Consider the following 24,369-nt stretch of genomic DNA (forward strand, 5'->3'; position numbering starts at 1 on the left):
CAACTCCCCTCGCAGAGGCTTGACTGGCATCCCTTCTGGTCATGAAACAGATGGTGGTTGTGTCCAGGGTGCCCCTCGTGCGGTCATGCAGAGTCTTCTTTACTGAGATTTGGTGATGTTTAAGTGAGCTGAAGCACGGTAGTGACCAGCAGGTGGTGGTCATTGGATAAACCTGTCCTATGCACACCACCTCATGGCTGCTCCCTCTCCTCACCGCCCAACAGCAGCGGGTATCCCATCCACACTCAAGACTCTCACCTCCTCTCTGTAGGTGAGTCCCACACCTGCCCAGACCTTTCTCTTGCTCTCTGTACTCAGACCCCAGGTCCCCCCGCATCTTCTGGCGGACTACCTCATCTCCAGCTTGGCACCTCAGAGTGAACTCCCAGTGACGCACCCCCAGCCCGCTACAGGCCTCTGAACTCAGCAGCTCCGTCCTTCTGTGCTCTCAGGCTGAAAGCCGGGCCTCCTTTCTCTTTTGCCGCAGACCCGAGCCATCAGGCCGGCCTGCCCGCTGTGCTGCTCCACTCCGCTGTGTGGATCTGGCTGTGTCTCGCCTCGTCCGCTGGCGGGCTCGGAGCCGCTGGGGCTGTCGGCACTGGTCTCCGGCCCTGCCTGCCTCCTCCGCCCTGCCCCACGCCCACTCCTCCCCAGGGGACAGCGGGATGAGGGGGTGAGTGAGTGCTGCTTTTCTTACTAAGAGATATTTCTCAGGTGCCATAATATTAATATTAAATCAAGTACTGTTACAATTTCCCATGTCTTGATTATACATGAGTAACTAATGAATAACTGACTCATTTAGAGGGTTTAGAACTCTAATGGAATAAACTTTTTTTTTCCTTCTTGTAAGGGTAGAAAAATAGTTTTCAAGAGTCTTATTTTAGATTAATAGTCTAGGAACATTAAATTTTGGTGTCTTTACTCTAGGACCTAGATAAAAATAAAGTTAATTAGGTACCAGCAATGTCAGATGCTAAATGGTGTCTGGCTATTTATGACTTTCTCTTGGAATTCAGTAGTTATTAACTTGCAAAGATGTGGCCGCTGAAGTCCAAAATTGATGTATTTTTAAATTAGAAAAAGAGCTTTGAAGTATTTTTTTAGATTATAAACTGTCAATTTAATGGTTCTGGAATCCCTATCTGAAACAGCAAATCATTGCCATTCTGCTGTGAATCTCTTGATTCTCATGAACATGGGAATTCTATTTTTATGCTTCTCTTAAATAATCCTAAAGGTGAAAGAAGGAGATGGGAAGAAAGAAGACTATGATAGATGCAGAGAGAGGTCACTACTTCACCTCTGGGGACTCCGTGTGGAGTGGCTGTGAGATAAATTAAGACGCAGAGAGAAGCATGGTACTCCTTGAGGGCCCTGCCTGACCATAGCCACAGGCTTGGCATGGTCAGGGCCCTGCTCGCCCTGTCATTCTGGTGGATTCTGCCTCACGCTTACTCTTGAGAATGTGGCACTTATTACTTGATGAAGTTTCATTGTGCACTGAGTCATGTCGTTTGATGAGAAAAAGCACGCTATCAGTTTATGAAGTGAAGGCTGTATGCATGTAACTGCCACTTTGCCTGCCTCTTGATATGAATGTATAGTGGGTGTGAAGTGGGCTTGTGCACATGCTTGTAGGAAGCTAGCTTGCCCTTGTGTCTCATAGACTGTTACCTGCCCTTTAGTTGAAAAGAACCTAAATGGACTCAATGTCATCACACCAGGTGTCTTGAGAACCAAACTGTGTCCTCTTGCACCCACGGGATCATTGTGAGCAGTGGGTGCCCTGGAGAGGTCTGGCTGCACACATGCCCTGCAGAACATGGTAGCACCCAGTGGGGTCTGGAGGGATAAGGCAGTGAGAAGGCCTTTGGGGAGTTGCCATGGGGACAGCTAACAGAAGCAGAAGATATTAAGAAGAAGTGGCCAGAATACACAGAAGAACTATACAAAAACTGTCTTAATGACCCAGATAATCATAATGGTGTGATCATGGACCTCAGGCCAGACATCCTGGAGTGCTAAGTCAAGTGGGCCTTAGGAGGCATCACTACAAACAAAGCTAGTGGAGGTGATGGAATTCCAGCTGAACTATTTCAAACCCTAAAAGATGATGCTGTGAAAGTGCTGCACTCATATGCCAGCAAATTTGGAAAATTTGGCAATAGAGCCACAGGACTGGAAAAGGTCAGTTTTCATTCCAATCTCAAAGAAAGGGAATGCCAAAGAATGTTCAAACTACTGCACAACTGCACTCATTTCACATGCCAGCAAGATAATGCTCAAAATCCTTCAAGTTACACTTCAGTAGTATGTGAACCAAGAACTTCTAGATATACAAACTGGATTTAGAAAAGGCAGAAGAACCAAGATCTAATTGCCAACATGTGTTGGATCTTAGAAAAAGCAAGAGAATTCCAAAAAACATCTACTTCTCTTTCATTGACTATGCTAAAGCCTTTGACTGTGTGGAACACAACAAACTGGAAAATTCTTAAAGAGATGTAATACCAGGCCACCTTACTTGTCTCCTGAGAAATTTGTGTGCAGGTCAAAAAGCAGCAGTTAGAACCAGACATGGAACAACATACTGGTTCCAAATTGGGAAAAGAGTATGTACATCAAGGCTGTATACTGTCACCCTGATTATTTAACTTCTATGCAGAGTGAGTGAGTGAGTGAAAGTCGCTCAGTCATGTCCAACTCTTTGTGACCCCATGGACTATACAGTCCATGGAGTTCTCCAGGCCAGAATACTGGAGTGGGTAGCCATTCCTTCTCCAGGGGGTCTTCCCAACCCAGGATGGAACCCAGGTCTCCCACATTGCAGGCAGATTCTTTACCAGCTGAGCCATAAGAGTACATCATGTGAAATACCATGCTGGATGAATCACAAGCTGAAATCAAGATTGCCAGGAGAAATAACAACCTCAGATATGCAAATGATACTACTCTAATAACAGAAAGGAAAGAAGAACTAAATAACTTCTTGATGAGGGTGAAAGAGCTTAAAACTCAACATTCAAAAAACTAAGATCATGGCATCTGGTCCCAGCACTTCATGCCTAATAGATGGGGGGAAAGTGGATACAGTGACAGATTGTCTTTCCTTGAGCTCCAAAATCGATGTGGACAGTGACTGCAGCTATGAAATTAAAAGACACTTGCTTGTTGGAAGAAAAGCTATGACAATACTAGACAGCATATTAAAAAACAGTGACATCACTTTGCCTACAAAGTTCCATATAGTCAAAATTATGGTTTTTCCAGTAGTCATGGATGGATGTGAGAGTTGGATCATAAAGAAGGCTGAGCACCAGAGAATTGATGCTTTTGAACTGTGGTGTTGGAGAAGACTCTTGAGAGTCCCTTGGACAGCAAGGAGATCAAAGCTGTCAATCCTAAAGGAAATCAACCCTGAATATTCATTGGAAGGACTGATGCTGAAGCTGAAGCTTCAATACTTTAGCCACCTGATGCGAAGAGCCAACTCATTGGAAAAGACCCTGATGCTGGGAAAGATTGAAGACAAAAGGAAAAGAGGGTGGCAGAGGACAAGATGCTTAGATGGCATCACTGACTCAGTGGACATGAATCTGAGCAAACTCCAGAAAATAGTGAAGGACAGGGAAGCCTGGCGTGCTGCAGTCCATGGGGTTGCAGAGTCGGACGCAGCTTTGTTGTGTTAACAACTGAATAACAACATGGGAACAGAGTCAGCCACGCAGGACCAACCAGTTCGGGTCATGCTGACAGGCTCTGGGCTGGAACAGTGACTTCCGGTGGCACGGTCCCTGCCTGGGAGCCTTGGGGTGAGGCAGAAGGGTCTGGGGAGAGGTTGGATGGTGGTGGGCACTGGGGTTTGCACTGCCCCTGGCTGAGCCCTCTGCTGTCTCTGAGAATCGGCTCACTGGGGAGGGGCAGTCTCTCTTGGGGTCAGCAAGGCCTCTCCCCATGCCAGAGCATCAACAGAAAGAAAATACAGTTAAAGTAATGTGCCGTGTGGCGTATGGATGCCACGTGGGAAAATACTGGACAGAGTCCAGGAAAGCAGAGTTAGCATGACTGCCTCCATCAGCGGCATGAACGGCTGTACCGAGGCTGGGGACAGTCCCTGGGCTCTGCCCACCAAGCTAGCCCACCGCTCGGGTTTGCACTCTGGTCCCCCTGCCCCACCCCCACCCCAGGCCAGGGGTGGATTTTGTTCCCCTGGTGCCCACTGCCTGGAGCCTTGGGGAGGGGGCTGTGCAGGGCAACCTGTTCTGTGGGGCACATTTGGATGGGCACACCCATAGGTCTAAGGTAATAGAAGCTGCCCGATGTGACAAGACATGGCTCAGCTTTGCGTGCAGTTGGTGAATCTGGCGTTAATTCGTGTGCACCTTTGGAATACTAAATTGTAGAAGGGATGCTGGCATTACCAGGAAAGGAACTTTTTTTTTTTCTTTTTTGCAAGACACAGTCAGTCATGTTGAAAAGAAGAGTTTGACACATTGATTGACTTCTCTTTGGTTGAAGGACTCTGCCATTCATGTCCTCCCAGCTGCAGCTGCCTTTTGTTGGGAGGACAGGGCCCCCTAGATGTGGGAGACTGTCTACACAGCCTGTCTGGATGAGGGGGGCCAAGGGCGTGGGCCAGCCCGAGTGTGGGGGTCCCGTGCCCCGAGATGTGCCTCTGTGTGTGCGCATACGAGTGTGTAACTGTGTGTGTGTGTGTGTGTGCGCGCGTGCGTGCCTGTGCGCCTGGCTGCCTGGGAAGGGGTGAGTGGCTCTGCCTGGCCTGGCTGCCCACATGCAGGTCAGTGGCGTTGTCCCCAGGAAACGGGGTCCTGGCCCCCTGTGTGGTTCTGCCTGGCCGCATTACTTTGTGCAGCGTGTTTTATGAACTGGTCTCCTGGCGGTTCCACTTCATTACTGGAGGGCTCTGTGTGTTCTGAAGATGCTGGGGTTTTTCAGGTCGGATTCTGTTTGCCGGGGAGAGCATGTCTGTCCTCCCCCTTCAGGGTCATGTCCCTGCCTCTGTTTCAGGGCTGAGGGTCCCGGGTCACCCTCCGGCTGGTGGCCCCTCCGTCTGCCTCTGATGAGTGAGCCTGGGGCAGGGGAGGAGCCGCCCTCCCACGTGTCCCTGGGCGGCCGTCACAGCTGTGCAGCTCAGAGGGTTGGCTGAGCGTCCACCCCAGTGGCCGCGGGGCCAGACTAGGGCTGAGCTGCCCCGGGCTGGCTTGCTCATCACGGGGACCCAGGCTATGGGGACTGTCCTCAGCATCAGGGGCCGCCGGTGTAAGAGGAGGCGCAGGAGACGCTCCGAGAGGAAAGGTGAGTCGTCCTCTTTTATTCTGAAATGCAGATCCTGGATGCAAATGCGCTGTGGGAATGTGTTCTGACTTGTGCTGTGAATTCATCTTATTGATGCCGGTGATCCCAACTCTCCATTTAAAGCCCTCCTCTTTTTCTCTGTTGGCACTTCACAGAATGTCAGTGAGGGGCCAGCTTACAAAGGCAGATTTAAAAAAAAACATGTCTGGAAACATGTCTAGAGATCCCGTTGGCTTCCAGGTTTAAAATATTGTTTAGAAAGATGTTTATGGAGTCTCAGAAGTGTGCAGCTTGGAGTCCTGGGGGATTCTCCCTCTAGAGACGGGTACTCTGTAATTTCCCTTCTGCTGACACGCTTCCTTACTGACTTTTCCAGCCTTAAAACTGCTCTTCATGCTGTTTACCACTGTTAGGTGTTTGCCTTTTAAAAACGCGGAGAGCATTCAATTCACCACTTCAGACGATTTCAGTCTATAATTCAACTTAATGTGTTAAAATGTTAAAATCATTTTTTTTTTTTAACACCAGATTCAGAAGTTGCCCTTGACTATAAAAATCACACACTCCTGGCTTTGAGGCAAATTGCTGCTTTAAGAGATGTTGAGAGTTTGCTGTCTCCATGTAACATGCATGAACTAACAGAAAATGTGATCAGTGCAAAGACGCCCCTCCTGAGGGAAAAGCTGGGTGTTTTCTGGGTGCCACCTCATTACCCAGCAGCCGACAGGGCTGGAAAGGGTCTTTCAGGAGCACCGCATCTTCGGGGTCTTCTGCAGCGGGAGACAGTCACTTCTCCAGGAAATAGAATGAGCCTCAGTTTTTAGTTCACTTCCCGAGAGGAGGAGGAGGAGGAAACCCATCTTGATACTGGCAGCCTTTCGATGTGAGCATCTTGCTGACCGACACAGAGAATCACACTTGTGGGAGCAGCGGGGCTGGCTCACAGTGCGAGACCTCCAGGGGTGCTGTGCCCACATGCTTGTCCGGGACCCGAGGGCACGTGGGTGCTGCCTCTCAGCGTGTCCCTGCTGCTCCCGCACCTGGGTGACAGCATCAGTCAGGTGTGGGAGAGCAAGATGGCAGGAAGACAAGCAGCAGGGAATTGAGACAAAGGCAGGAGCCAAAACTGCAAGAATTCTCATCCAAAGACCCTAAATTTAGACTTGCCCCCTTTTTTCCCATGGTCCTTCATCACTAGACATTTAAATTGGGGAAAGTTTTGAGAAGTGTAAGAACAATTGTGTCATCATTTGAAGCTTGCTGTAACTCAAGTGGTTTGCGTGAACCCCACCGTACACAAATTATGAATGTCTTCACGTGTGCTGGAATCTTTTTCTGCACTAGGAAAGCTGTTTGCATTTTCAGACCAGCATCTTGGGAGGTTGAGTGTAAGGAGATGTAGCTGTGCTCTCTGCACATCGCTATGTGTCCACGCTCATGGTGGCCGCTGTACGTGCATGCTCATGGTGGACACTGTGTGTGCATGCTCATCGTGGACACCGCTGATGAGTGGGGCACACGTGAATGCCTGCTCCTGTTTTCCACACACCCTATGTTTGAAACTAATAAAAACGCCTTTCAAATTTATGAGTGTTATTAGGACTGGCCATCCCGTTTATACCAAACTGGCAGCATTTTACAGGATTTGAAATGTAGTCTTTGGTATTGTGTAATTTTAAGGTGCTCCCAGTCACGTGTAAAGCCTGGTGTGACATGTGGCTTTTCAAATGTCGTTGGTTGTCAGTACAGCATAGCAGCAGGCGACTTGCTCTCAGTATTGGGGTCTCAGTGGTTTTTCACCGATCCTGAATTATCCCTGTGGTCACCCCCTCTGCAAGGCAGGTGTTGGCTGTGGCTGTGGATGAGACTCCAGTGGATTAACTCAGTCATCAGGAAATGAATTGCAGTTAGAAGAGAGTGATGTGCAGTTTAATTACCAACCAGGACCTGTGAGGCAGATGCTGTTGCTCTGGTGGGCACTGTGCCCAAGGCCCAAGGTGGGCTGGAGCCCAGGTCACGCCCGGGGACAGTGGAGCACACCCCAGCCTCCCCAGGCCCCAAGCAGTGCCACCAGCTCCACTGTGGCCTCCTCCACTCCTGGCCTCTGGCTGAGAAGCTGAGAACGGGTCTGAGAGGGGAGGAACCCCATGTGAACAGGCTCCTGTGTTTTGGGATTATGGGCTTCCCTAGTGAGTGCTGGGTCCTGAGTGTTATAGCACCCTTATCTGTACACTCTGTGATGGTTGCTCTCCTGTGCTCAGGTCATCTGGGCGCCCCCATCTTTCCAGAATGGAGAAGTGGATAGGCATGGGGCTTGTTGTAGAAATGGAAGCCCAGACCCACGGCGGTTAGCCTCCTCTGAGTACCGCCGGAGGACAGGGCACCAGAGACTGGGCCTACTTTTTCTGGTAGATGGAGAAACCTGAGGCTTCAAGCTCCTTCCCTGCTTCTGTCTTGCTGAGAGAACACCTCCTTGTGAGGGGCAGAGCACTGTGCCAGCTGGAGGCATAGGGAGGGAGAACACTTATCCATCCACCCATCCATCCATCCATCCATTTGTTCACCCACTCATTGATCTAGTCCATCCACTCATCCTACCACCCACCCACCCATCCATCCGTCCATTAGTTCACCTGCCCATTCACTCATTCATCCAGTCCATCCACTCATCCACCCACCCACCCACCCAGGCATCCTTTCATGCAACAAGTAGCTATTGGCACCCTCATGTGCCAGCACCAGGATTGGGGCCTGTGTCTGCAGGCATGGGTGATAGGATGGTAGGCCTTGAGACTGCTCTGCAGCGGGCCACCCGAAGTGCCCTTTGGTGAGTGAAGAGAGAGGAGTTCCATGTCTGCCTCAGGAAGGAAGGATCTGAGCCAGTCTCTGGCAAGAGTAGGAGATAACATGTCTGCCAGGGGAGGATACAGGGAGGGGAAGTTGCTGACCTCTGATGAGCAGCAGTTGTGGACAGAGGGCCCAGGGCTCCCAGAATAGACTGTGACACATGTGTGGGTGCATGTTACTGCACTTGTACTGATGGGCTTCCCAGCATGAGTGGGGACCAGGCTCCCTGGGGAGGAGCTCCTCCAGTGGGGAGCCTCGTCTGATAGTTGAAATTCTAAAAGAAACGTGGGGGTTAGGTCTGTGGACTGTATTGGGTTGGTCCAAAAGTTCATTCAGCCCGATTCCCTGGGCATTCCCAGTCCCTTTGTTGGATCCCCAGGCTGGGAAGCCTGTTGTGGGGCTCAGAACCTTCACAACAGCAGGGGAACTTCTTTGGTATTATTGTTCTGTAGCTTGTGGGTCACCCACCCAACAGGTATGGGGTTTGATTTTACTGTGGTTGTACACTTCTTCTTTGTCTTTGGATGTAGTATCTTTTTTTGGTGGGTTCCAGCGTCCTTCTGTTGATGGCGGTTCAACAGCTAGTTGTGATTTTGGTGCTCTTGCAGGAGGAGATGAGCGCATTCCTTCTATTCCACCATCTTTGTGCAGATCTGTCTTGATTCCCATAGCCATATACACAATAAGTCTTGAGGTCAGATAGGGCCCCTCTGTTCTTCTCCTTCACATTATGTTGGCTGCTCCAGGTGTTTGCCTCTCCATATGAACATGGGAACAAGTCAGTTGATTTCCACAAAATACCTTGCTGGGATTTTATTGGGATTTTGTTGAATCTATAGGTGAAGTTGGGAAGAGCCAACACCAACATTGTTGAGTCTTTCTATCCATGTATAGGGATTATATCTGCACTTATTTAGTTTTTTGGTTTTGTTCATCAGAGTTTTGTACTTTTCCTCATATGGATCTTTTACGTATTTTGTTAAATTTATTTCATTGGGGGAGTGATCCTAATGTAAACAATATTGTTTTTTATGTCAAATTTTAGTTCATTGCTCGTATGTAGGAAAGCAGTTGTCTTTTGTGTTTTAGCTTCACTTTCTGCAAGCTTGATATAAGTGCTTCCAAGAGTTTTCCTGTTGGTTGCTGTGCATATTTTAATTATTCTGTGTTACATTTCACTAGGAAAACTACATTTTCTGAACCTAGTGCTTGAACCTTATTTGTTGTACACAGTCTGCCTTACCATGTTCAGTGTGTACTGAGTCTCTAAAGGTAAACTGAACTGAACATCTATTGTTTGGGTGGTTTCCTAGAAAGGAAAATATTTCATTGTAAACTGTTATAAGTTGATTGTTTTGAATATTTTAGTGATACTATGTTTAGAAAGCAAAATATTGGAAGCAAAATGCAAGTCATGAATGCATTCTCTAAGCATGCATGATTAAGTTGTTGAATTTGAAATTATTTTTTAAATTAAAGAATTTTGTACTTCAGTCACATTTGTTAAATAAAAAATCAGCATTCAATTTTTTCCCATAGCTGCAAAATTAGTCTGTGCTGTGCTTAGTTGTGTCCTACTCTTTGCGACCTCATGGACTGTAGCCTGCCAGGCTCCTCTGTCCATGAAATTCTCCAGGCAAGAATACTGGAGTGGGTTGCCATGCCCTCTTCCAGGGGATCTTCCCAATCCAGGGATTGAACCCAGGTCTCCCGCATTGCAGGCAGATTCTTTACCATTTGAGCCACCAGGGAAGCCCCTTAGCAAGTTGATTGATTTATAGTAAAAAGAATTAACATGAAGAATCTTCATTTTAACAATTCTCTCTTTAAAATGTTGTAGTGTATGGCTCCTAACTGAAACCCATAACAGTCATTAAGAATATGTAAAACTTTTTCAAAACCATTCTTTTCAGAGCATAAGGTAGATTAAAATGAGTAATAATTACTAGTAAGTTTTGTCAAGTTTACTGTCTCTCTTAACATTTTTTAAATTTTTAGTGAATTCCTCAAGATAGCTTTTTTTTTTTTTCCAGCACAACAGAGAATTCATGTTCTGATGCATCGTGAATGTGAATAAGTCCTGTTTGTTGTGCTTTATTCCAGAAAACCTTCTTTTCACCAAGAGAGGGGAGACATGTGTGCATGTTGGTGTTTCTACAGTGAGAGATAAGATGCGGAGAGAAATGCTATAGTTTATGTATTTATTTATACTTTGTCTTACATCAGAAACACCTACAAGTGTGTAAGGAATCACACAACAGATGACCATCTACCCACCAGCCACTTAGAAAGTAAAGCTTTGCCATTGGGTGGAGTTATGGAAGTCAGACGCAAACCCACAGAGAACCGACCCTGACCCAGGGCCCAGCCTCCTCTTCCTCCAGCGGTCACCCCAGGTCCGGCCCCACTCGTTATAAAATGTGTTGGTCAGTGGTGGGGAAGCCCTTCTGTCCCGAGTCTGTCTCTCTGCTCTGTGTCCATGAGCTGTGAGCACATTCTGGGGCCACATCCTTTCCAGTCTAGGAGGACCAGCCCCACCTCGTCGCTCCTCAGTTCAGAGTTTTCCTAATTATTCAAATCTGATTATTTCTCCACAGAAACTTCAGCGTCAGTGTGTCTAGTTCTACTTTAAAAAAGGAAAGTTGAAATTATAACTGGAACCAAGTTAAACTGAAATCCCAGGTCTTTTGATGCCAAGTTTAATAGTCTTTCCATACCTCACTGCCTACTTCTTAATGCTTTGGGGGAATCCTGCAAAATGAAGAAATTATTCGAATGTTGCTATCAAATAGAGCTTTTCTTTAACTGGCAGTTCCTGGAATTTTGTCCATATGGGATTTTTGATGGGGTTTTCATCCTTAGGTGTTTGTGGTCCAGGCCATATAAGGTGCTTTTCAGAATGAAAAAAAAATGGTTATGTAAAATGCTCTGAAGTGCTTGTATTTGCCATTTTGCTTTGTTTTATAACCTTCAGTATGAAAGCTGGCATTTGCGCAAGCTGGAAATCCCGGCTTCTACCCTGCAAGAGGTCTCTGGCTTCCATTCTGTTACACGCGTACTCCCCGGCACAGTGCACAGCCTGGCTATTTTCTACTGTGAGACATTTTCCCTGTCCTTTTATAGGACTTGAGTATGAAAGAGCAAGAAAACAAGGCACGACCTGTAGACCGAGTGGACTCTGGGGCCACAGGACTCCTCCTGTGGCTCAGACTGCCCATCATGGTCACTGGCGGCGTGTGTTCCCCTCGTCCCAGACCCCAGGGAAGCCAGCCTCTCAGCACACCAGTCATGATTAGTTACATATGAATATGAACATACCTCTGCCTACTTTTAAATTGGCATTTTTATTTTGAGAGAATCTACATTCACGTGCAGCTGTGAATACAGGGGAATTGTGTTCCCTTTACACGGTGTGCGGTCTCAGTGGGAGGCAGACCCTGGGAAGAGGTCCAGAGCGTCTGATGTCACCAGGACCCCGACCCCCTTGTGCTTTGTAGCCATGCCCACATCCTCCCCAACCCCCACAGCCACTGCTCTGCTCCCTATTTCTATGATTGTCTCATTTTAGGAACCCTTGAAAGTTGACCCTTGAACTATGCAGGGTTGGGTGTCGACCAGAGCTGCCGTCAAAAACCCATGTAATGGGTCGTCGGCCTTCTGTGTCCCTGTCCTTGGCCTCAGCCGGCCTTGGGGTGTGCAGTGGGCAGTGTGCGTTTAGTGAGAGAAATCTGTGTCTGAGTGACCCGCGCAGTTCATCCTGGCTTGCCGGAGGCTCCCAGTGTGTAAATAGGTGTAACGTATGTGACCCTTGGGTTGGCTTATCCACTCAGCTGAGTCCTCTGGAGACTCACCCAGGTTGTTGCTTGTTGACGGTTGGTTGCTTTTTATTGTCTGTGGTGCTCCAGGTGTGAACGGTCCACATGTATCCAGCCGGGCACCTGCAGAAGGGCATCTGGGTTGTCTCTGGGTTGGGGCTGTTATGAATAAAGTTGCTGTAAACATTCTCCCATGCTGTTGTTTTTTTTTTTATGTGAATGTAAGTCTTCATTTCTCTGGGATAGCTGTCTGTGTTTGGTTTTAAGAACCCATCAGGCCGGTTCCCAAGTGGCTGTGTGGTGATCCAGTTCCCCTTGTCTTCGCTGGCCTTTGGGGTCGTCAGTCCTCTGCTTCAGCCGTTTTCGTAGGTGTGTGGTGGGTGCTTGTGGTTCTCAGGCCCTTTCCCTTGTGGCTGATGACGATGGACATCATTTCCCGTGTGTTTCTGTCTGTCTGCGCTCTTTGGTGAAATGTCTCTTTCTCATGTGAGTGTGTGTTCTGTTCTTGAGAGTTTTGTTCTGTTTGTTGCATGCGTGATTTTCACTTATCTGCTCACAGTCCATAGCTGGTCTTTTCATCTTCTTAACAGGGTTGTTAACAGAGCAAAAGCCTTAAATTTTGATGGGTTCCAGTTTATCCTTCTCTTCTTCTATGGATTTGATGGCTAGTCTGCAGACTGTTCGCCCAGTCCTGAGTTTGGGGTATGATTCTTGTGAACATTTTCTAGTTTTATGCTTTGTATTAAGCCTGTGGTTCATTCCGAGGGCCTGTGTCGGGTGTGAGCTGAGATGGCTGGCTGACCCAGCGCTGTCTGTGGACAAGGCTGTCTTCCCCTCACTGTGTGGCTCCTCTGCCTTTGTCAACAGTGAATGAGTATGCTGTGCGGGCTGGTCTCCGAGTCCCCTGTTCTGTTCTGTGTGGTCTGCCTGTCTGTCTTGGTGACGTGGGCTGTGTAGGCTGTGTTGAGACTGGTTCCTGGTTCCTCCCACTTCTGTTTTGATTGCCGCTTGAAAGCCCTTCTCAGATAATGCTGATGTCCTGGGGTAGGCGTCTGTTGCCTTCGTTCATTCAGGTTGAGGTTCTCAGTCTGGTGAGTGACTTTGAGTGCAACCTGGACGTATTATGTTACCGGATCCGAATCCTGCCTGACCCTCTGTTTCACTGTAAAGGAGGGGAGACCCGCCTCATTGCCGCCAGTGGGAGCGCACGTCCAGGCTCCCCAGCCTCCTCTGGCACTGCTGGGTGGGGCCTCCTGCGCCACCCCAGCGAGGAGGGGGCAAGCACCTGGGTGCCACGGGGTGGGGGTGGTCCAGGCTCCCAGCTCTGCTCCCTGACTGCATCGCAGGTGGGGTGGGAGGGGTCATCACAGCCCAGAGGGGATGGGACTCAAGGCTCCCCCACCCCATGTTCCTGCTGGGTGGGAGGCTGCGGTCTGGCTGGAATGGGGCAGTTCAGTCTGTCAGCCTCCTGTCCCGCTGGGAGGGCTTCTCCTGGCCCCTTGGCCGGAGAGACAGTTTTGTTGGGAGTTTTGGTCTGCTCACTGGTGCTTGCAGGTTGCTGGTGCCTTCAGCTCCAGGTCTGGGGTGGCGATGCAAACAAGACTGCGGGACTCACAGCCACACCATCCTCGGGTCCCAGCTGCTCTGCCGTCTTCTCCCCTACCCCTGCCCGAGCCTTCTCGCTGTGCTGTGCTGTGCCGTCTGGGGTTTTCAGTCGGGCTGAAGGGGAGGGGACGGACGTGCCCTCTGACCTCCCACCACGTGAGCCCCTCTGCCCGCTTTGAATCCAGCTCTCAGCCAGAGAGAGCAGGGTGCTTGGACGGCTCGTGTGGTTGCTTCGAGGACTGGTCCTCCGAGTCTCTCAGCAGCGCTTTGTAAGTCCTTTCTCACTCAGCCTCTGTGCTTCCCAAACGCCCCTCCCCTCCAGGCTCTGCGCAGCCAGCGCACGAGGCTCCCCAGAGCATCCATACCTCCCCCGGGTGAGGGGCGGTCAGCACTCACGTCCATTCTAGAGCTCAAGGGAATTGCTTTTAGTAACAGTCTCCATAGTGGGAAGGCTAAAACACACCAGCACAGAACTGCAGCCTGAACCCCACGTCCCCGGCAGCACCAGCATTGCCAGCTCCTCAGTTTCACCCGTATCTACTTTCTCCCACTGCACTGTATCATCTTTATAATAAATCCCAGGTACCATTTCATCTGTAAGTATTTCGTTATACATTACCAAAAGATAAAAACACTATTTCCACACCTAAAATGATCAAAAGTAATTCCTTAATATATCAGCTATCCAGACAATATTTTTATTTAAGTTTCTCAGTTGCGGGGTCTGTCATTCATTTTAGGTTCTTATAGTATCCAGTACTGTGCTTTTCATATAGTAAATTTTCAGAAAATATATGTTGAAGTAATTCATGAATATAAAATATTAGTACTTTAAAAATTATATGAAACACTTTCTTGAATAAAGGAGTCTAAATAGAAACTCATAGGGGCTTCTGGCAACCCAGTGGTTAGCACTCTGTGCTTCCACTGCAGGGGCCCAGGTTCGATCTCTGCTTGGGGAACTGTGATCCCACATGCTGCATGGCACAGCCAAAAAACAGAAACCCATTCAACTTTTAACTCATTTAACTGTGTATTTGCTAGATACACAGTAAGGGTTAATGTTATCAACAAATGATTGTCCTGGAAACTATTTTATATATGTGTTATATGAGAGGGATATATAAGATATAAGCATGATTTAGCTCATTTAGTCACCATTTTCTTAAAAGCAATAAATTTTCCTTTTACTGATTTATAATTTAATTTGTATACAAAGCAACATGTTACTACAAAATTTGCCAATCTCTTTTTTTCCTCAATGGCAACTTGATGGGAGTCTTTATTATGGGTTTAAAAAAGGCAGAGGAACCAGGGATCCAATTGCCAACATCAGTTAGATCATAGAGAAAGCAGGGAAATTCCAGAAAAACATCTGCTTCTGCTTCATTGCTAAAGCCTTTGACTGTGTGGATCACAAGAAGCTATGGAAAATTCTTCAAGAGATGGCATACCAGAACACCTTACCTGTCTCCTGAGAAACCTGTATGCAGGACAAGAAGCAACAATTATAACCAGACGTGAAACAACTAACTGGTTCAAAATTGGGAAAGAAATATGTCAAGGCTACATATTGTCATCCTGCTTTTTTAACTTATATGCAGAGTACATCATGCAAAATGCTGGACTGGATGAAGCACAAGCTGGAATCAAGACTGTCGGGAGAAATATCACCACCCTCAGCTCTGCAGGTGATACCGCTCTGATGGCAGAATGTGAAGAGGAGCTAAAGAGCCTGTTGATGAGGGTGAGAGAGAAGAGTGAAAAAGCTGTTTTGAAATGCAACATTCAAAAAACAAAGGTCATGGCATCTGATCCCATCACTTCATGGGAAATAGAAAGGGAAAAAGTGGAAACAGAGACAGATTTAATTTTCTTGGGCTCCAAGATTACTGTGGACAGTGACTATAGCCATGAAATTAAGATACTTGCTCCTCAGAAGAAAAGCTATGTCACACATAGACAGCATATTAAAAACCAGAGATATAAAAAAAATAAAAATAAAAAAATAAAATCCAGAGATATCAGTTCGCCACCATAATCAAAGCTATGGTTTTTCCAGTAGTTATGTACGATGTCAGAGTTGAACTGTAAAGAAGGCTGATTGCTGAAGAATTGATGCTTTCAAATTGTGCTGCCGGAGAAGACTTTTGAGAGTCTTCCCTTGGACAGCAAGGAGATTAAACCAGTCAATCCTAAAGGAAATCAACCCTGAATACTCACTGAAAGGGCTGATGCTGAAGTTCCAATAGTTTGGCCACCTGATGGGAAGAGCCAACTCATTGGAAAAGACCCTGATGTTGGGAAAGATTGAGGGCAAGAGGAGAAGTGGGTGGCAGAGGATGAGATGGTTGGCTGGCACCACCGACTCAATAGACGTGAATTTGAGCAAACTTCAGGAGATTGTGGAGGACAGAGAAGCCTGGCGTGCTGCAGTCGATTGGGTCCACAAAGAGTCGGACATGACTTAGCAACCAAACAGCAGCAAATATGTTAGTATAATCCTGCAAAGCACAGCCAAAATATTTAGGAAGAGGAAACTCTTGAATTTGTTAAAAATTATATAATTGGAATAATTGTTCTTTGAGGATTTCCTGTGGTTTCTCCTGCCAACAAAATAATAAGTTATACATGGTTAAGAAATTAGATCAGATTTGAGGAATTACCTGCTTTTTAATGTCATCCATGCGATGCTGCTCAAGATGAGAGGGGACTGGTGGAGTGAATGCTGAGGTGTGTTTGTTCTTGCTCCACAGCTTTAACTCTACTGAAGTCTCCCAGAGCAGAGATCACATGGCAGCTGGGCCTGAGTTCTTTCTGGGGTCTATCTTGATGAGGAGTCTATGATGCATAGGTCCTCATCCTGCCCTGGCTTGGAGCTCTCCATGGTTCTGACCCCCAGAATCAAGGCTGCCCTCTGCAACGTGGCCTGAAATCTGCTGCACCCCCCACCCCCACTCCAGCTGCAGAGTCCTGGCCAGGACTGGTACATGCTCAGGACGTGGGAGTGTCAAAATGCTATCCAGAGGGCAGACCTAACCATCCTGTCTTACCATTTTCCCACAGAGGAGACTTACATTACTTGTACACTCAATGTGCTCTTCTTGATGTCTTTCAGACAGAAACAGCCTCCGCCAGACAAGAAACCCTCAAGAGTATTTTGCCATGGATGTAGAAGATGAAGAAAACATGAGTAAGATCCAGGCCTATCCTGTAGTGTCAAGTGGCTCATTTTTCTATTAAAATCTTAGTGTTGTAAATTTATGCAGTGGGACTGATTTGGGGAGGGTGGTTTTTTTTCCTTTGATACAGCCTGTTCACAGTGGCACGTGTTTAATTTTCATATATTCTCTACAGTAGGTCTCGGAGTCTGCTGTGGGCGTTTTCCTTATAGCGGTTTGTCTGAATTTTTATTCTTTTCGCCCTGGGGCCCCAGTGCATATGGCTGAAAGGAGGGGCCCAGCCTCCAGGCACACACGCCATAAAGCCGCATGCTTTGTGTCCCTGCATGCTTCTCGTAACAATGGCCCTGATTTCCGTCTGTGTAAATCTAAGGTGGCCTCTGAGATTGGCCGTGTAGGTGACAGTGCCTAGAATCTTCAGATGCAGTGGGCTGTCCTGCGCTTTGAAGGAAGGGCTCACCTGAGTCTCTTGGTCTTGTTTGATGAGCCTCGGGGCTGGAGCTGGCTGAAGCCCCTCCTCACTGCCCTCCCTGGACCTTGGCCCCACCCTTGACACTATTCCCTGTAAAGGGTCAGTGGACACACCTCTCTGTTCTGTTAGTTGCTGATCCCGGGCAGCAGAGCCGTTAGATCAGGTTGAATGTTCCCACAGAGGCTGGGAGTGTTCTGTAGGGAGGTCACAGCAGAGACCTGAGAGTTCTGGTGTGTGTAGTGTGTGCCCTTCCCTGTTAGCTGTGTGTGCTGAGGTGTCCCTGGAAGAGCCCGCAGGTGTCAGGGATGAACAGTCACTCAGGATGAGGACACACCTCAGCCCAGTGTCCTGCGGCCTCACCCAAAGCCTGTAGCCGAGGCACTGGGGCTGTCACGTCTGCCCACAAAATCCAGGCCTCTGTCCCCGAGAGTAGTGGGTACCGTGGGTTGCTGGGTTTCTGCCGGGTGACCCTGCAATTATGTGCCCTCATGTGAGAGGCCACCCCTGGGACACTGGCATGAGAAGTCGTGACCAGGTATGGTTTCAGGCCACGTGGCAACGCCTCCTCTCGTGGCGTGAGTGCGGCCTCTGGTTGCCTGCACTTTCTCCAGGCTGCTGCCCCAGCAGTCACTCTTGGGGGGCTTTGGGGCCAACCCACTCCCCACACCCACTGTCACCCATGCAGCCCTCCCCCTGCCATCAGGACTGTGAGCTGTCGTCCATGGTGCTGACTGTCGGGTTTGGGAGAAAGTTTCTCAATGCTGTGGGTTATGTAACTGTCCCCAGACTGCTCTGGGGGTCAGTTACCAGATAAAGAGTCCTTCTGAATACGTTTTCTGGAAAGATAAGCTGCTGGTTCTAGTGTTGAAACTGAAATGCCAGTCCCATATTTTTCTGTCATTTTGAAAGCAATGAAACATTTTTATCATGATTAGTATTCACATTTATGAAATAAAATAGCATGATATGGAAATAGAAAGCATCTATTTAAGAAGAGTTGTCAGGGTGGGATGTCTTCTTGCAGTTCTAGTGTTATATTTGCCTTTATGTAGAAGCATTTTTAGCAAAGTAGAGCATGAGTAGTATTTCCAAGCTTCTGAAGCACATGAGAATGTAGAATTCATGTGAACTGAAGCACATAAGTATGTAGAATTTATGTGAACTCTCTTGTAGAAAGTGTATTTTTCTATAATTAACACTATTTTTACTTCTTCAAGGAAAGCACTGGTTTCAGAGAGTATGAACGTTTGATTAAATGCATGTCAGAATGTTTATCATGACTTGACTTCTTTACTGATCATTCTGTTTAGCAGTAACATGAGAAAGTACGCAGCCATGCCGTGTGCCATGTTCTCGCTCACTTGTTCATCTAAACTGTCTCGCTCTGCCCTCTCTAACCTTCTGTTTCCTTTGAGCACCGAAAGGAGTAACCTATTGAGCTTTTGCTGGAGGATGTTATAAATGAAAATTTAGTGTTCATTCCGTCGGCTTTGTCAACTGGGAGAAGTGGTGTGTGCGTCAGTTGTGCCTGGGAGACAGTGAGTCATAGGAAGGCTTGAAAAGTGAAAGTGGAGTCGCTCAGTCATGTCCAGCTCCTTGCGACCCCATGGACTCTAGCCTGCCAGGCTCCTCCACCCATGAGATTTTCCAGGCAAGAATCCTGGAGTGGGTTGCCGTTTCCTTCACTAGGGGATCTTCCCGACCCAGGGATTGAACCCTGGTCTCCCACACCGCAGGCAGACTCTTTACTGTCTGAGCCACCAGGGGATGCTTAGCAGTGTCCTAATCTCAGCCAGCGGAGATAGAGTGAGTCTCCCTGTGGCTGTGTTTGCATCAGCACCATTCTCGCATCTCGGTGATGATGGCAGCCCAGGAGCCTGGGAGCTTGAACTGTAGGCACTGGCAGCCGGGGACCCAGACTGCTGCCGAGTGAAGTGCCTTGCATGCGTCCAGCTGGCGAAGGTCTTTATGGCCATCCTCAGCCTCCTTAGCGTGGTCAGAGTCTACTTTCACGTTACATAATAAAAACAGCCTCCTTAGCATAGTCAGAATCTTCTTTCACATTAAACAGTAGAGTTGGAGCAGGGGCCACCTAATGGGGCACCTGTAAACCAGCTTATGATTGTGAGCAATAGTCCATTGCTGAAAACACTTGTGGATTCTCAAAAGGTAGCAGTAGGGCTTTAAGTACACTCATATCAACAGTATTGTAAAGCCCGGTGGTCATTAACCTTGTGCTTCCTGCAGCCAGTGGCCTATGCAAGCTGACCAGGAAAACAAGAAGTTACTGCTTTTTCTCTTTTCCAAAAAGCTTGATACACTTAAAGGGAAGAGTGAGTGCTTTTTTATTCCCATTTTTTTAAATTAAAATCATATTTATTTTGCCATGAACTTTTAGAGTTCTAAAATTATATTTATTAGTTGTAAAAATAAACTACCTTTAAAAGGTACTATAACCAAATTATTTTGTAATTTCATCAAATATTTGTTTTTCTAAAAAAGAGCACATTGCCAGCCTCAGGAAAGTTAGGAAGCTGTGGCCACCACTAGCAATGTCAGTCTTCATGTCTGGCCTTATATGTTTTTTTCTATCATGGGGTGTATTAAGGATTCAGAGGCAAATCGGTCCCCATAACATATTGAAAAAATGTTAACTGAGCACCAGAAGAAGAAGCTGTGTCCTTCAAAATAATTTCTAAAAGGCCAGAACACTTTACATAAACAGTTTTCTAAGACTTATCCATGAACCAAATCAAACAACTGCACATATTAATTGAATATTTTAAACCAGAAAAACTAAGTGACTTGTGAATGTGTATTTTAAATCATGTTTTCTCTTCTGGAAAGGCTGCAGTTGAAAGCCCAATATGGGTGTGGTATAAGAAACAGCCTTGAAAAGGAGGAAATGCTAGAATAAAAGGCACTTTGTTGATACTGATGTTAGATTATTAATGTAAGGTCTTCTTGGATTAGTTTATTCCACATTTTGAGAAACTTGAGTAGATAACTTTAGATGCTTCAGAATATTCTCATAGAAAAAGACGATTTAAAGATTCACCTTTTGATGCAAAAGCAGTCGTTGATACTGAATAGAAACAGGATTAGCCATTATTTAGCAGAACATCAAATTGCTCGTTCTAGTGTAGGCGGATAGTTCTGTGGTTAAAAGTACAGCCAGGAATAAGATGTATAAGCACACATCACTTAACCAGTTACAAAGAGAGATAAAGGAATCTATAAATTTTGCATTTACAAGATCCTGCAACGAAGGCGTTGTAAGTTACTCTTTCTGGGCACCGCAGGTTCGAGCAGCACAGATGTTAAGGAAAACTGCAATATGGACGGCGCGCCCCCCAAGGACGGCAGCGCCCCAGGGCCTGGCGAGGGTGCCCCGCTCTCCAACGGGGGCAGCGGGGGCACCAGCAGGAAGCGGGCCCTGGATGAGGGCAGCAACGGCCATGCCAAGTTCCGCCTGAAGAAGCGGAGGAGGGCGCCGGGGCCAGCACTGCCCAAGAATGCGCTGATGCAGCTGAACGAGATCAAGCCCGGTCTGCAGTACACGCTGCTGTCGCAGACGGGGCCAGTACATGCGCCCCTTTTCCTCATGTCTGTCGAGGTCAACGGGCAGGTGTTTGAGGGCTCCGGCCCCACGAAGAAGAAGGCCAAGCTGCACGCAGCTGAGAAGGCCCTGCGCTCATTTGTCCAGTTCCCCAACGCGTCCGAGGCCCACCTGGCCATGGGCCGCAGCCTGTCTACCAACGCGGACTTTACGTCTGACCAGGCCGACTTCCCTGACGCGCTCTTCAACGGCTTCGAGACGCCCGACAGGTCGGAGGTGCCCTTCTACCTGGGCTCCAACGGCGACGATTCCTTCAGCTCCAGCGGGGACCTCAGCCTGGCCGCATCCCCGGCGCCCGCCGGCCTGGCCCAGCCGCCCCTGCCTGGGCCCCCGCCTTTCCCGCCGCCCAGCGGGAAGAACCCCGTGATGATCTTGAATGAGCTGCGCCCGGGACTCAAATACGACTTCCTCTCAGAGAGTGGGGAGAGCCACGCCAAGAACTTCGTCATGTCCGTGGTTGTGGACGGCCAGTTCTTTGAAGGCTCTGGGAGGAACAAAAAGCTGGCCAAGGCCCGGGCCGCGCAGTCCGCCCTGGCGACTATCTTTAACTTGCACTTGGATCAAACCCCATCTCGCCAGCCCATCCCCAGCGAGGGCCTGCAGCTGCATCTGCCGCAGGTGAGGAGAGCCGCTGAGCGCCGTGTGTGGCTAACGCTCTGAGACAAGGTGTGGTTGTCAGGGTCACTCTTTCTCTACCACCCTGTCCCCAGCAGAGAGAGAGCTCCTGTAAGCCAGGCCAGGTGGCCTTCCCTTTACTATGCTGGCTGTGTGGTCACGGGGAGCCCAGCTGAAGCCAACGCCGACAGGTGCTCTGTGGTCAGTGCTGCCCACCGTAGGCAGGCCGAGGTGCGCTCACCTTCTTGCCCACCCTGTGGCGACCACACCCCGCAGAGCCTGTCTCAGAGGAGCAGGGAGGGCAGGAGAGGGGCCAGAGCCCTGCACCTGTCACAGCTCAGCGGTCTCTTCCCTCCACGGCTCACATGGATCCCCAGATGCAGGAGAGGTGAGGCCGGCCGGTCAGCAGCTGAAACCCAAGTTGGGGTCAATGTACCAGGGCCTTGTGAAGCGTGTCCAGGCAGAGGCCAAGCCTCCACAGTGGTGAGCACGTGTCAGGAGAGCTGGGGCGTCGGGGCCTCTACGAGTGCTCCAGAGCCCCAGGGTCCCAGGGCTCTCTGCACCTGGAGTCCCCGTGGGGTCCCTACAGCTCTGTCTGCTCAGCCACAGGTGGGCACTGCTTTTAGTTTGGCCTTGGACAGGGCACGGAGCAGGAAAATCAGGTGAAGAGGGGAGGGGTCATCTCAGGGTGAGGGGGGGTCATCTCAGGTGAGGGAGGGGTCATCCTGATCAGGGTGAGGGAGGGGTCATCTCAAGTGAGGGAGGGGTCATCCTGATCAGGGTGAAGGAGGGGTCATCTCAGGGTGAGGGAGGGGTCATCTCAGGGTGAGGGAGGGGTCATCTCAGGTGAGGGAGGGGTCATCCTGATCAGGGTGAGGGAGGGGTCATCTCAGGGTGAGGGAGGGGTCATCTCAGGGTGAGGAGAGGGGTCATCTCAGGGTGAGGGAGGGGTCATCTCAGGGTGAGGAGAGGGGTCATCTCAGGGTGAGGGAGGGGTCATCTCAGGGTGAGGGAGGGGTCATCTCAGGGTGAGGGGGGGTCATCTCAGGGTGAGGGAGGGGTCATCCTGATCAGGGTGAGGGAGGAGTCATCTCAGGGTGAGGAGAGGGGTCATCTCAGGGTGAGGAGAGGGGTCATCTCAGGGTGAGGAGAGGGGTCATCTCAGGGTGAGGGGGGGGTCATCTCAGGTGAGGGAGGGGTCATCTCAAGTGAGGGAGGGGTCATCTCAGGGTGAGGAGAGAGGACTCAGGTGAGGGAGGGGTCATCCTGATCAGGGTGAAGGAGGGGTCATCTCAGGGTGAGGGTGGGGGCATCTCAGGGTGAGGGGAGGGGTCATCTCAGGGTGAGGAGAGGGGTCATCTCAGGGTGAGGGGGGGGTCATCTCAGGTGAGGGAGGGGTCATCTCAAGTGAGGGAGGGGTCATCTCACGGTGAGGAGAGGGGACATTTCAGCATGAAGAGAAGGGACATTTCAGGGTTAAGGGTGATGTCATCTCACAAGAAGGTGAGGGGTCATCTCAGGGTGAAGAGGGGACATTCCAGGGGGGCCTCTGAGGAGAGTGAAGGAGAAAGAAATGCTTAGGTATTTCAACACCCTAAAACTGTTTGGTTATTTATTGCTTCTTTTCATGGAAATCCAACATCTTTCTGGTCTATCATGAAGATGTTTATTTCAGGGAGAAAGTCTCACTATGTTTTCTAATCCTTTCTATCATCATAAGATTCAGTTTGAGGATAAAATACACATTGATGTGATGAGAAGGTATGGAGGAGCCCAGATTGACAGGCCAGCCTGCGCTCCCTCAGGAAAACCCACGCCCATCCTGCCCTTGGGGGACCCTTGAGGACCAATAGTTCTCAACTGTGAAAGAAGGAACTTTATTATTATTATTTTGCTTAAAGCAACCAAAACAGCATCAATGTAAAGTAATATATTCAAAGTATATTACTGTTTTTTTTTTTAATGAGCCAAGTAACTGCTTCCCGTGTTAGCCACTTGTTATATGATTTATAAGGACCATTGGTCCATTTATCGTTGCACACGTTGGGGCACCAGTTCTCGAGGGACTTTGTTTCAAGTTGACTATTTGATGCAGTCTTTTAGCTGAGGTTCATCCATGCTGTGGTTGCGGTGACTCCTGATACGCGCTGTTTCTCCTAGTGTCAGCAGTCGTGTAAAGAGACTGGGGTCATCGAAAGCTGCCTGGGAGTCACCTGTGGGGGGAGGGATGAGTGTGCGTGCGTGCGTGTGCACTGGCGGCCTGCTTCTGTCCTGGCCGTGACAGCAGCGGGGAGCAGTGACTAGAGCTGCTGGCTTGGGAGGGGCCTCATCAGCCCTGCCCACTGCTGTGGTGGCCTAGGTCAGCCGGGTCTGGGGAGGTGAACTGTCTCCTCCCCATCCCCCACTGCTTCCAGGGGCCCCAGGGCGGCTCCTTGCCCTCAAGTGGTGCCCAAGGATGCAGTCATGCTCTCCTCGGAGGACCTGTGGGCGGCCTTCAGAGAGTCGGTCCTCTTAGCATCATTTCTGGACTCGATGGTCTTTTCCAGACATACATTCTGGGAGGGAGGTGTCTTGCTGTCTTCCTGGGGTCACCCTGAAGGATCTGAGGGGGCCGTCCCTGGTCCCAGGGACTTGTTACTTCCATGTTGCCTTCATGCGGCACTGAGAGATTAAAGTCCGATGGTACTGCCCACATGGTGAGTGCAGGGCTATCCATGAACTTGATGGACGTGGCCCAAACAAGGCGTCCCAGGAGTCCACCCAGTCCCCACTGACTGTGAGAGCCCCAAAGCTGGAGGGAGGGGCTTCATGCCAGCGTGTCGGGGGGATGGTGGGTGGGGGACTGCCCAGGCAGAGGCATGGCGGCAGCCCAGACTCTCTGTCAGTCCAGCTGGA

The 24,369-nt window shown here is 49.0% G+C and overlaps 1 protein-coding gene across 11 annotated transcripts in view; it reads left to right on the top strand.

The window, feature by feature from the left end:
* The window catches only part of ADARB1 (adenosine deaminase RNA specific B1), a 112,921-nt gene that overhangs the window by 57,734 nt on the left and 30,818 nt on the right, over nt 1–24,369 (top strand). For 6 of the 11 annotated variants that reach the window (XM_070466881.1, XM_070466875.1, XM_070466876.1 and 3 more), the window contains 3 exons: nt 16,705–16,779; nt 16,944–16,982; nt 20,543–21,477. In XM_070466881.1, coding sequence (XP_070322982.1) covers nt 16,752–16,779; nt 16,944–16,982; nt 20,543–21,477 — 1,002 coding nt within the window. In that variant the 5' untranslated portion in view covers nt 16,705–16,751. Of the gene's footprint in view, nt 1–15,203; nt 15,334–16,704; nt 16,780–16,943; nt 16,983–20,542; nt 21,478–24,369 lie in introns of those variants that run through there. The other 5 variants (XM_070466877.1, XM_020875157.2, XM_070466879.1 and 2 more) reach the window with 2 other exon arrangements.

Source organism: Odocoileus virginianus, chromosome 4 (assembly GCF_023699985.2).
Source record: "Odocoileus virginianus isolate 20LAN1187 ecotype Illinois chromosome 4, Ovbor_1.2, whole genome shotgun sequence".
NCBI lineage: Eukaryota > Metazoa > Chordata > Mammalia > Artiodactyla > Cervidae > Odocoileus > Odocoileus virginianus.